Source organism: Mchenga conophoros, linkage group LG16, assembly GCF_057382185.1.
Source record: "Mchenga conophoros isolate Kocher_MC1m ecotype Shallow Benthic linkage group LG16, M_conophoros_male_GT1.1, whole genome shotgun sequence".
NCBI classification, from domain to species: domain Eukaryota; kingdom Metazoa; phylum Chordata; class Actinopteri; order Cichliformes; family Cichlidae; genus Mchenga; species Mchenga conophoros.
Window position 1 is genome coordinate 36136754 of NC_140541.1, and position 13823 is coordinate 36150576.

General features: G+C 41.5%; 1 protein-coding gene across 2 annotated transcripts in view; it reads right to left on the minus strand.

The window, feature by feature from the left end:
• The window catches only part of adarb1b (adenosine deaminase RNA specific B1b), a 126479-nt gene that overhangs the window by 20556 nt on the left and 92100 nt on the right, over nt 1-13823 (minus strand). For both annotated transcript variants that reach the window (XM_085248590.1, XM_085248589.1), the window contains 2 exons: nt 5353-5427; nt 1480-2405 (listed from right to left, as the gene is read on the minus strand). In XM_085248590.1, the coding sequence (XP_085104716.1) occupies nt 1480-2405; nt 5353-5380 (954 nt within the window). In that variant the 5' untranslated portion in view covers nt 5381-5427. The remainder of the gene's footprint in view (nt 1-1479; nt 2406-5352; nt 5428-13823) is intronic.

A 13823-nucleotide genomic window follows, 5' to 3' on the forward strand; every position in this document is an offset into this window, starting at 1 on the left:
CCACAGTCTCAAACAGTCAGACTCCAAACTCCGCCATGGCCAAGACCAAAGAGCTTTCGAAGGACACCAGGAAAAGTATTGTAGACCTGCACCAGACTGGGAAGAGTGAATCTACAATAGGCAAGCAGCTTGGTGTGAAAAAATCAACTGTGGAAGCAATCATCAGAAAATGGAAGACATACAAGACCACTGATAATCTCCCTCGATCTGGGGCTCCACGCAAGATCTCATCCCGTGGGGTCAAAATGATCATGAGAACGGTGAGCAAAGATCCCAGAACCACACGGGGGGACCTGGTGAATGACCTGCAGAGAGCTGGGACCAAAGTAACAAAGGTCACCATCAGTAACACACTACAACGGCAGGGAATCAAATCCCACAGTGCCAGATGTGTTCCTTGCTGAGATTTTGAGATTTTTGAGCCAAAACCTCCTTCCATCAGTGAGAACTTTGAAGATGAAACGAGGCTGGGTCTTCCAACATGACAATGATCCAAAACACACCGCCCGGGCAACAAAGGAGTGGCTCCGTAAGAAGCATTTGAAAGTCCTGGAGTGGCCTAGCCAGTCTCCAGACCTCAACCCCATAGAAAATCTGTGGCGGGAGTTGAAAGTCCGTGTTGCTCGGCGACAGCCCCGAAACATCACTGCTCTCGAGAAGATCTGCATGGAGGAATGGGCCAAAATACCAGCTACTGTGTGTGCAAACCTGGTAAAGACCTATAGTAAACGTTTGACCTCTGTTATTGCCAACAAAGGTTATGTTACAAAGTATTGAGTTGTATTTTTGTTATTGACCAAATACTTATTTTCCACCCTGATTTACGAATAAATTCTTTACAAATCCTACCATGTGGATTCATGGATTTTTTTTTCACATTCTGTCTCTCACAGTTGAAGTGTACCTCTGGTGCAAATTACTGACCTCTGTCATCATTTTAGGTGGGGGAACTTGCACAATCGGTGGCTGACTAAATACTTTTTTGCCCCACTGTAACAAAGACAAATTTGGCCTGATATGGAATTGGATTCCCTCAAAGGCAAGTAATGAAATGGAAAAGATCTAGGATCAGCTATCGCTCCCTGGAATTAAAAACAGTGCATAATTTTCTGAATTCTTCCAGCAATAATCATGTTCTTATCTGCAATTTCTCAAAATCAACACTTCATATCGATCGCCCCACAATGTAACTCATGACCTATGTAAGCATTTAGTGGAACAGTATGTGAGGAAGCACGAGTCTATTGTTTATCCTTATGCATTATAAAACAGTCCTGCTTAACTGATACCCACTGGTGCATCTGATAGTTTTATGATGAGATATGATAATACACATGTTTTTTTTATAATAAGGGTTTTAATAACAAGTCTGTCGCAGATATAAATGTATAATGAAGAGCCTAAAGGCAGGATGCAATCAGAAAATCCTTAGATGACGTGTTTCTTTGGCTGTTTGAATTCAAAAAAGAAACCTCTTACCTGGGGTAGGTGAAGCTGCAATCCCTCTCTTGGTATGGGTTGCCGAGATGGTGTCTGGTCTAGCTGCATGTTGAACAGTGCAGACAGGGCGGCTTGCGCTGCCCGGGCTTTAGCCAGCTTCTTGTTGCGCCCTGATCCTTCAAATGTCTGTGAATCCACTGTTACTGACATCACAAAATTCTTGGCGTGACTCTCACCGCTCTCTGAGACAAAGTCATATTTGAGACCCGGCCTAAGCTCATTGAGGATCATGACTGGGTTTTTGCCACTGGAGGGCGAGCTGAATGCAGATGGAGGGGGCAGTGGGGGCTGGACAAGGACACTGCCAGGTGGTGTGGGCAGTGGATACTCCCCTAGTGAATTTAGGGAGCTGCTACCGTTGGAGCCCAGATAGAAGGATTCTTCTGGCGCGGCTGGCGTCTCAAAGCCGTTGAAGAGCATGTCGGGGAAGTCAGCTTGATCCGATGTAAAGTCTGTGTTCACTGTCAGCGTTCGGCCCATGGCCAGATGCGCCTCTGAAGCGTTGGGGAACTGGACGAAGGAACGCAGCGCTTTCTCAGCTGCGTTTAGCTTAGCCTTCTTCTTTGTTGGGCCCATGCCTTCAAACATCTGTCCATTGACCTCCACGGTCATGACAAACACTGGCGCATGCACCGGGCCTGTCTGAGACAGCAGTTTGTACTGTAGACCTGGTTTGATTTCATTCAGCTGCATCAGAGCGTTCTTGGGCAGGACCGGGCCCGGTGTTTTCTTGCGCTTCTTAGCCCGGAACTTGGAATGCGTGTGGCCATTGTTTCCCTCTTCTAGCGGTCGCTTTCGACTGCCCAGGCCACTGCCATTGGGGAGCTGTTCAGCCACTCCCACCCCGTCTTTGCAGGACACGTTGTCCAGGTTTCGGTTTTCCTTTACGTCGGTGCTGCTTGAACCTGCGGTGCCCAGAAAGAGTAACTTACAACGCCTTCGTTGCAGGATCTTGTAAATGCAAAATTTATAGATTCCTTTATCACTCTTTGGAACTGAACCAATGATTTGTGTTCCTGTGTCAAGTTGCAAGAGAGGCTGAATTTTTAACTACCTCCAAAAAAATTAAGATATACCTATGATATAACTACAAATAGCAGAACATCGGTACATGTTTTGACCTTGAAAAATGCTCAAAACTGTATCTTTGCCAAATTTCTGAATAAAAGTATTGCTTCATTTTATTTATTTTTTTGATCAAGGAGTCTTTAAATTGGAAATCAAAATGTTACTTTTTTCACAATTAAAGTTTAAGATTGTTATACTAAGAAAAAGGATCTATTTTTCTGGTTTCACAGTGTTGCAGGTCTCAAACATAAAGACACACATACAAGCACACGTATCGATACTCAACAGAAACACACTCACACGCCAACAGACCTTTTTCCTATTAATTTTTAATCGACTGAATTCACGTAGAAAACCCACAAATGCTTCCAGTGTTCAGTTTTAAACCACAGCAGTGAGATATATACCGTTCTGGGGAACACATATCACTGAATCCAGTTAACAAAGTGGATGGAATATTGGCAAAAATTTTCATTTATAACATCCTTCAGCAAAGGCTTGATAGGTTACTCCTTGCGGTACTCAGGAGAAAGAGAGGCCGCAGTGTGCATGAGTGGGATAGTAGGTTGGGTTGAGGGAGTGCAGGGGGAGTAGTGCAGGGGGAGGAGCTGAGGACCAGGCAAACAGGAGAGTACATCAAAGAGGCAGAAGGAGAAGACTCCACCTACTGCAGGATCCTAAATTCTTGACTGGTGACACGGTGGGAGGTTAAAATGCACTTTATTCCTTTTAGATGAGTTTTTTTTTTAAAGAATCACTGTCATATTTAAAATGAGGACAATCTGAATTGAAAAACTGCTTCTAATGAGGTGCCATTCATAAGACCCTGCGCCTCTGAGATCCCCCCCATGGAGCTTGTCAGAGAACACAGTGTTTAGGTTGCAAAATGACATGCCGGTACCATCTGCATACTGCGACTGACACGTCTCAAGGCCAAAAAATAAATAAATAAATAAATATTCCTAAGATCATGAACACAAAATGCACATCCCTCATTTTATGAGCTGAAAACATGCAATATTGTTTGGTTTGTTCATGCATTCTGCAAAGTGATATTCATGTTTGGCAAATTAAAGGAGGTGGGCAACTGTGCACAGCTGTAGCCAAAAATAACTATAACCTATTAGAATGGAGATAATCTGTGAGGTACGGCCTGTGCTGCTGATCTTTAACCACCACAGATACCGCTGCGTTAGCCGAGTGGTTTAGCAACCAGGACATAATATAAACTAAATACATTTTAAAATGTACAGCGTGCAGCGCTTGGCTTATTTAGTTTCTTTGCAATTTCTTTGCAAAATCTGATGTTTTCAATGAAAATAATTGCATAAAAGATACAAATGCAAACATTTAGTAGTAATAAAACCTCGTTAGCCATGTTTCATGGTATGAATGGACCAAAAAGCTACTAAAAACATAAAAAACCCAAAATGAGGAGTCTGGCATGCTGCACACATACAAGTGGCACATAGAAAAATCTAGAGCTCCCTTTCCCCCCACTCTAAAATTATTTATTGAATACATACAATTCACTGTATTCGTTCTATTCACTTTATAGTCATAACTTTTCAGGATAGATGTACACTAATACTCAATAAGCGATGGAGCAACAGCCACGATGCCATGCACTGAAATATGGCACACACATGCAGTTGTGATCATTATCATGCCAGCGTTTGTGTAATCAGCATCCATTAGTTACACAAAGAAAAGAAAAAAAAGAATCCCATATGCCCGATTCTTTCAGAGCTGAAATCCTCAGCGAGGGCTGCGTGAACCAAATACTGCAGCCTGTTACTGCAGCTTCACTCAAAGAGTAACTTGTTTGTTGAGGTTTTGATTTGGGATGATTCATGTGATTAAAGAATTTCGAGAGCTGCTAAGGTTGTCACATAAAAGCTAGGAATTCTTTCATGCTTTCCTCTGGTGTTCCCTCTGTATTAAAGAAACGGGGCTCTGTGAGCTCGGGCTGTTTTATCTTCAAATCCATCTTTTGACTGGCAGTAAAAATGTAAGAAAGGGGCTTCAGAGGCTGTGGGAGACAACAAAGACTGTTTTGCAACTGCTTATTTGACTTAATGGAGCAACATAACATGCTTCTTTGCAGGGCAGAAACAGCAAGTATGACACCACTGTTCATTAGAATCGGAAGTTAGGGCTCTACAGGGATGGCAGCTACCTTTGAATATGAGCTCAAAATGGTTGTAGGTGTGTGGGAACAAACTCTGTCAAGTGTCTCCGTGCTCGGCTGCCTCGGCTGCCGAGTTCAAACCAAAGTTTCTAATTAAAGTTCAACAAACTGGAGCAGAAAAGATTTTCTAAAGCAAGAGATGGAGGTAGAGAGAATCTGAAGTGTGGCCTGGAGCACCTCAGATTTAATGATTAGCTGTCCTCTAAAAAGTTTCAGCGGCATTAGCGATATTTATTTGCGTGTGAACGTGTTGCTTTGTGCCTCGGTGAGGATAATTCACAACACGAGTACGAATGGCGCTTTGAAAAAAAAAATCAGTTTTAATTTTCATCAGTTTTGGTTTGTCCTAGCATGTCAGACGATTCGCTTTAAAAATGTGGACTAGACGCTAGAAAAAACACTTGCGTTATGTAAGCAACCAAACTGTGTCCACACTGATTACACAGCAGAGGAAGACAGAGGGACGTAAAAGGGAAGACACGCAGGCGGACAGAAAGAAGGGAAACAAAAGTACAAGCAGACATTTAAATGTACCGCACAGACAGGAACACGGACAGACAGACGGACAAATGAGAAAATCCGAGCCGACTCACTCATATTCTCTTCCTCATCCACATCCATGGCCACGGGTTTGCTCTGACCTGAGAGCAGCCTCGCACCCGCTGCACCTGGGGGAGGACAGGAAGGTGGACTGCATGAGCACAGACAGAATGATGCACGTAAACATATTCAAAGAGCTCGGGCAGCTACGGCCATGATAAATTTCTAGCACACACGCACACAGAGAACCGTGCACACATTTCACTCTGTAAGTAGCCCCTCATGTAGACATATAAATATTCAGAGACTGAGCGACATCAAGGTGAGAGAGGAGGCCAGGGCTGACAGGCCTTAATAGCAGGAGCAGTCTATTGTGACTTTAATATCCCTCCGATTAGACCTCATTTCCTACTGCCTGCTGAGAGATATACAGCTAGTGACATGGCCAAGTCACTCTGCTGCCACATATACACCCACAACTTATCCCAAGGTGGAGAGTGCGATTAAAGCCCTGTTAAGCATTACTTTCACACTAACATAGAATCAAATGGTTGCATGCAACTGAAATGTTGGCTTATACGGTTATATGGTTGCCTTTTCACTAGTTTTCAGTTTGCGGTGATTCACGAGTGTCTGATTCCATCCAGAGAAAAAAATGTGTGGACCAACAATAAGCAGGCATTTGGAACTACGTCACCTCTCTTCATGCAGAAAGTGTGAGGAGATTAAACCCACCACAGGACCAGCTGTCAGGGGCTGGGTCTGTGTTGAGTTATTTTGTGTTTTTGAATAATTATGAGATAATGTTAAGTTTCAGTATTATTATTTAGTGTGTCTTAGTTGAGTCTTAGTCTGGTTTATGCTTCTTCTAGGTCTCCATCAGTCTTTTCCTGTCTTCTGTGAAGTCTGTCTCGTTATGCCCGTGCCATCGTCTCCCTTACCTGTTTCCATTTACCTCTCCTAGCGAGTTGGTCTTGTGTTCTATGCCAAAAGTTCCATGTTCCATTGTCAAGCTCGTGTTGTTGTGTCTTTGTCTCTCCATGTTTCCTGTGTTATTTTGAAGGGTCTAGTGTTTCCATGTTCAGTGTGTTTAGTTTCACTTCCCCTGTAGCGTCATGTTCATTTGTGTCAGCTGTGTCTCCCCAGGTGTTTCCACTGTGTATTTAAGTTCTCTGTCTTCTTCTGTTCAGGGTCGGTGCGTCTGTTGTCCTCCCTTCACGTCACGTCAGGTTTCAGGTATTTCGTGAATCTGTTCAGGTCATGTTTTGTGTTTTCTCGTCATAGTTTCTTGCAAGCTCCTCAGAATCATGTTCATTTCTTTTGGTCATAGTTATCATAAATTCAGTTCAGTCTCTTCCGCGACACCAATGTTTTTGAGAACAGTAATCTCCATATTTAGCTACTAGCTAACTTCATCCAGTCACTCGACAGGCACAGACAATATCTAAGTAAATCACACATATACACCTCCACACACAAATATCAAATACAGTTAAATAATTTAGTTTCAAAACTTTGAAATATAAAAAAGACCAAAAAACAAAACAAAAAATGAGATGTTGGACAGTTAATGTTAATTTCAAAATCCACCTTTTTACATCACATGAAAAAGAAAAAAGCTGTAAAGGCTGAAGTGAAAGCTAAGCACGAGTCCATCTCCCTGGCAAGACTTTCCAGTTCCTCCTGAGGGATCCTGAAGGTGATAGGTGACAGACTAAAATGAGATATATATAAACCTCTTCTGTGGGCTTGAGGTCCACTCTGGAATCTCCACGCAGTTGAACGTGGCTGAAAGACCTCCAGAGGGACCAGATGCCAAAAGACCACCTCAGCTGCTTCCCCGTCACAGTGGCTTCTAGCCACTTAAAAACTGTAAAGCTAATATTTATTCTTTTAGATGTTTTTTGGTCTCCATTCGTGAAACAATTCGCGATGCCATCTTCATCAGTATTTCTGTGAATGTATTCTGTGTTCTGATTGCTGCTAGCAGGGTTTTTCATGCATACAAAAAGAGGTTTTGGCCTTGCCCCAAAGCAAAATCACCATGACCGTAATAAAAAAAAACCATTTGCATCAGTTTGTTCAAGTGGGAGCTCATTTACTTAAGTATAAAATGTGTTTCTGTGTATTAAATGAGTAGAAGAAGAACCTATTTCAGCTTTCCAGCAGCAGGCACCACCTTGGACAGGTGGAAATCAGTAACCACTGACTGAATTTAATTTTATCAACCAGATAAATCAGTTTCATAACTACTTCAACCTAATTGACATATTTTTCATCTCCAAAAATGTCACTTTTAGAAAACTAGGTTGGCTGGAAAGAAAAATACACCACTGGCTATACTGGTAATTACAGAATTAATAGTTGCAGAAAGTTTCAACTGTGTCACTCGACTGCACCATCAATTTCCCCACCAACCACTTGAAAACTCATAGAGCGACAGAAAATATTGCTGAGAGCAGGGCAGACGGGAGCAGCTGACGAAACAGACTAACAGACTTTGTTAGATGAGAAAAAGAGTTAAAGTGGCAAAGCGGGGAAAAGGCACAGAAGCACAAAGAGAGGGAAAGAAAGCAGGAAAAAGATGGCACTATGATATAGAACAGATTGTGCTGATTCTACTCTCTGCCCGCCTCCCATCAGTGCCCCCATTCCTCAGCTAGACACTTTCTTAAGCTAAACTAAATGGGCTAATTAATCTGGCCTAATGGTGGGTGACAGCAAATATGCTAGCACAATTATCACCCTATTAAAGATTCATATTCCAACCCATAATTGAAAATGAAAAGGTGGGGTGAAGGGAGGATGGGTGGGAGTAAGTCCAACCGAGAGGGAGATGAGAGTCATTTTTCTCAGGTAGCAGAAGCCAGGTGTCACGGCCCCCCACATGCTCATGTAGCAAGTGAGAATCACATCGACACGCGAGACCAGTTAGTTACAAGTTTCTACTTCTGCACCGCACCATGCTTTATGATTTTATGATTGCAGACTTTTCATTTTGAGGATTGGCCAATTGTGGGTAAATGAATTAGAGTCATTTTGTCTAAGTACAAAACCAAATTCCATTCAGTTCACTTTGTCAGTCGTATTCCTCCAACACACACTGCTGTGCAGTCTAATTAGCAGGCGATGCTAATGCGTCTGTCAGTTTTGATTTTCAGATCAGACCACCCTGGCCATAAATCTTCTAAATATGTCTGTGCTCACGTCTGCTCAGTAATGACAGCTTCACAAAAATAATTCATACAGTAAAAATCGACTACAGTTGTCAAAAATAACATTTGTAGATTTGTTAATGTGCCTAAAGTGAATGTGTTACTGGCCTATCAGATCAAATCAAATGTATATGTTTTTCTTCTTGTTTACAGTGATATCTACACATCATTTCCCAGTTTTGAAGATATCAACTTTATTAGAAATAACATGGTGCCCAAGGTCTCATCCAAAACCATGCATACCAGGTGTTTCTAAGTTAGCCACAGGTATAAATGCACGTGTTGTACTGACTCACCACATCATTAAGTTTACCTGTTAAACGTGTCCAAAGTAGATATTTAAACATGGCAACCTTCTTAAGTTCAATATGGGCACCAGATTAGGGAAGAAAGGAGACTTCGGTGATTTTGAATTTGGTGGTTGGTGGAGTGTTTCAAAAACTGCTGATCTGCTGGGATTTTCCAATAGAAACAATTACAGAGAAAGCTCTGAAAATACATGAGGACAACACTAACAGTAACTATAAGAGCTATAACTATATAAGAGCACACTCCTGTCATCTAAGAACAGGAAACTCAAGCTACACTTCACATGGGCTCATCAAAATTGTACAACAGAAAATAGGAAATACATTTTTGGTCTTATGAGTCTTGATTTCTGACTGCGATATTTGGATTGTAATTTGGCCCAACCCATGTGGAAGCATGGATCAATCCTGCGTTGTATCGTTTGGTTCAAGCTGCTGGTTTTCCAATCACCAGATCTCAATCTAATTGTGCACCGTTGGGATGTGGAGGAATTTCACACGTTTCATGGATGTACAGCTGACAGACCTGTAATAAGTGTCCATGCCCTGAGAAATGCAGATGCTTTGTAGTGTGATACACTCTATAATTAACATTATAAATGGCTTGGTAGCAACTGTAACTATGCACTTTGCATATGACAGACAACTAAGTAATTTTTACCACTGGAATGCAGCCAAAAATATGTTTTATCATAAAATAAAAATTGATTTATATAAATCTTATTTAGTACCAAGAGGATTTAAACCCCATATAGAATGAGCCAAGAAGGCTGCGAGAATATAAAAATAGGCATTCTTATGGGATTTCAACATTTCTCTTTTAAAGATCAGACATTTTTGGACATTAAAGCCTGCAAAACTAATCTGGACATTTGCATGCATGAGGATTTACAAGACACTGGAAAAGGCAAGGTGTCACGGATTTTGGTATTGACCGTTTTTTAAAACGCACATGACTGAAGTACAAAATTTAAAACGAACCAAAAGAACCTGAGCCGAGGGCTGCCAACTATCTGGCCTCACGCGCATAAACAATTGTGTGTCATCAAGTCGCGAGATGGTTCGGTTCCAGGTAATTCTGAGTGGACGCCAAGGGAGGCGGGGAAAAGAGAAAGATGAGAAAGATGAAAAGCCTCAAATTCAATCTGGCATGGTGAGAGGGACTAAGGGGAAATAAGGTGGTTTTGATTTGTCTCTCATCCCTCGCTTGCACTGTGACGGAGCGATAGAGCATCGCCACTGTGGAGGGAGTACCCGCAGTGGCCGACTGATGGGAGGAGGCGGGGTGAGGGGGAAGCGGAACAGGGCGATGGAAAGGTAAAGGTGAGTGAGGAACGCAGGATGAGAGAGATAGAAAATGCAATCCTATTCCAAGTAAAAGAGAATCATTATCTCCTTCAAAACAGAAGGAGATGGAAAGGTCTGCCCTTGGCAGGCCGTGGGGTTCATCCCATTTAAAACAAACTGCCTATGACGGCTTGTGTAGGCAGATTTTCCATCATGATTTGAGGTTTCTAACCAAATCATTTTGCTTGCATGGAAGACCGACTTAATAATTAACAAAAATGCACCGTCTGAAACTGGATCTCTATGCTTTTTATGTAAAACCTATCAAAGAAAATTGGGCACACATGTATTAAGACTTAAATCCCACATGCGAATGAAAAAGAATCACTGATATCGAAGCGATGAAGCCGATCCCCCGATACTTCTGAGAGAGGATGACAAACATAAAAAGACATGACAACAAGAACAAACGAGTGTGTGGGGCAAGTAGGCATTTATAGATGTGTTACCGGACAGTAAGCTGTGGTTCAGCTCTGAGCTTCGGATAAATTCTCTCCAGTACAAGAACACAGGGCACATATTCAACACACTGAATCTGTGATTGTGCTGAATTCTGTCGGCAACTCTCTCCAAGTAAACAACAACATCATGACGCTCTTTAATCATATTATGCTCAAACCTCTGATAAACAGGAGCCCTGAAAAACTGTAGGCATGCACTTTGTGTACACATTACCTTAGTGCTGTGTCTCAGTGGCAGAATGGGATTAACTGTGATGTTCAGTATCCTCTACTCGTCAAATACTGCCTGACTTTTCTAGTCTTTGCTTGTATACCTGACCTTTCACTGCAAATGGTGAGCGAGGGCTTTTAAAATGCTTGGGACACAGATCTGCCTGATGAGCAGGGTGCAGGGCGCATACAAGAACTCCGAGTGCCTCTTTAGATTCAAGTCTCGGTATTTGGCGTCTTTATTTGGTGGTCAGTCAGCTTTCATTTTTGACGCCAGTGCCATCCAATCCAGGCAGGTCCATCACCCTGAACTACTGCATTTACTAGCTTAGAATTATGCAACTGTGAACATTAAATAGCTTTAAGCTGCGTCAAAATGATTTAGGAGCCATTTCCTACCTTTCTGTATGTTGTACTGTCCACCCTTGCATGTGGTTTATGAACTGAGCTGACAGGTTTAAAGGGCACTGGTAAGCTCTGCGCTCATCGTCACTATATTCTACTCAGAATGTTTCTAAACTACATCACTGCTCTGCCTTTCACATATCCTCACTCATTTGTTTCTATCTGAACCTGTCCATGTTTCAGAGGAATACGATCCCACGACTAGTTCGTGTTTTCTAAATGATAAAGAATCCCGTGCACGATGCGTCCGCCTTCCATCGCAGACGCTGGCTGTTTAAATGCAAAGAAAATATTACAAAAAAACCTCAATGTGTATCAAAAAAGGACACAAGTTACACTTTGTATCGGTGATGGCATGGCAATTGCCCCACGGATGAAATGATGGTTTCTAATTGGTCCCATGACAACATGATAGCCTCTGATATGGGTCAGTGTAAAGTCAGGTTTCTACTGTCGTCTCAAATGAAAGGTTTGATCTTTTGTGTGATCGTACAGAAGCTGGGGAAGGTGCTAGGATTTTCAAAGCCCTTATCTCCTTTTATTTGAGTCCTTCCCTTTCACTCGAGATATGTAGCTGCACTGTAATTGAAAATAAACTGCTTTTAAGAAAAGGCTACGAGTTCTCTTCATGTCTGTCTTTGAATGTTATCTGACAGTATCGAGAAGCAGCTCGAAAAGCTTTGAACGCAGGCAGAACCTGAAAACTCCAATTGTCATAAAAAAACAACAACATTGCATCTTGCTTTTTTTTGATGGATGAAATTACTTAAAAGCAATTCATTCAGCACTTCATGCCTCCCGTAATTTTTCAGCTTGCAGTGTTGGCAGAAAGCGTCAGCGACACCACCCAGTGCTTTGGCCCAGTGAGACAATCTACTACTGTCAGCCAGACTACATTAACAGCATATTAAAAGACAAAAGCTTCCCCCTTCAAACTTTCAGCAGCCTGACATGCTGCTGTGTTGACAAGAGCAAGACAAGCTCTGAAAACAACCCCCCCACTTAGCTCCTGTCACCTGCAGACACAAGAAAAGCATCCTTGCAAAAATACAGCAATGAACCAACTTATCTCCACACTGCTGAGGGCTACCGAGACAAAAAGTCCTTAATCTTCAGAATCATACTGGTGCTAGATTAATTCTTGGTATTAATGATCTTGTTACTATTTCTCAGCTTTATTTTTCATTGGTTTGCCATCTAATGCATGCTGGAATGTGCTTTTTAATAAAAGTACAATCTTTTCAGAGAAATATATCTGATTATTTTATCACCTGAGTGCACAGTAATTGATATCCAAGCCTAAATCTTTTGCTTGAAAAATCTATCGCTCTCCAGATAGATATAAATCTACTATTGTCATAATATTATCTTTTGTCTCCCTTTCTATAATCCAACCTTTAAACCTAAAGGCAGCGCTGCAGTGTGTGACATTATTGCAGTAGTGGAGAAATGAATCCTGTAATGGTGACTGCCCTGGTTAAGTGATGATTTTTAAAATTCATGTCCTAAAGATCAAAAGGCGAGGTCAGTCTCATTATTTTTAATGTTGTGAGCTGACCAAACTCCATGCAACTCTGTAAAAACAAAAGCCTTTAAACAGAATTATTCAACAAATTGAAAGCGTGGCAGAGAACTGTGGTTGTATTGAATGTAGCTTTTCTGATCTGTAAAGCAAAGTTACCTGAATGTTTAGCACAAGACAATTACCGAAGACGACTTATGAGAAAATCCTCTGAGGGATGAAATCACAAAACATATATGTAACAAAGAAAAAGACTGACCTTTCTGACTTTACACTGAAAAGTCTTCAAAAAAAAAAACAAAAAAACCAAACAATTTTATGAAGACATTTGCTGTAGAGTTATAAATGCGTGCTAGGTCATTTTCAGAGTGTGTAATTCATAAACTGCAGAGAGTCTTTAAACAGAAATGGGAGCTATGCTTGTCCATAGACTTATACATGCTGGTAATGCCTGCAAAAGCGATGGGTTAGCTTGGAGACTCACCTTCAAGAGTCTAATGGAGAAACTATTGACAAAGTTAGTATTCACTTCAATTCTTAACAACTTAAGCAGAAAATAGCTAGTTTTAATGTTTCGTTTATGTAACTTAAGCCAGCACCAAATGGCTATTTTCAACCACGTTTGCTTTCTAACATCATTGTGATCATGAAACAACCACGCTAACAGCTGGTTTGTACTTTACATTAACATTTCTGCTGGTAGAGCACAGGCACACAGAAGAAGAAAAACCTTTTCAGCTAAGTAGTTCTCGGGGGTGGACCCCAGTGGGAGGGGATCAGTCGCTGGAATTGTTTGGTCTCAAAGAACATTTAGTCTACAACCTGGTGGGCAGCAGGAATCCACAGCAGAGTACAAACAAGCAGTGACTAATGATATATATCAGAAATATAAAAAACAAAACAAAAACAATATAAACTGTATTAGCATTTAATTCTGCGCAATTCTACCTGAGATTATCACGCTAATTTGTATGAATTTACACAGCATAAGTAAGAACTAACCAATACACAGGTGTACATGTTACATGTTAACATTCCTTTAAGTTTACTGTTTTA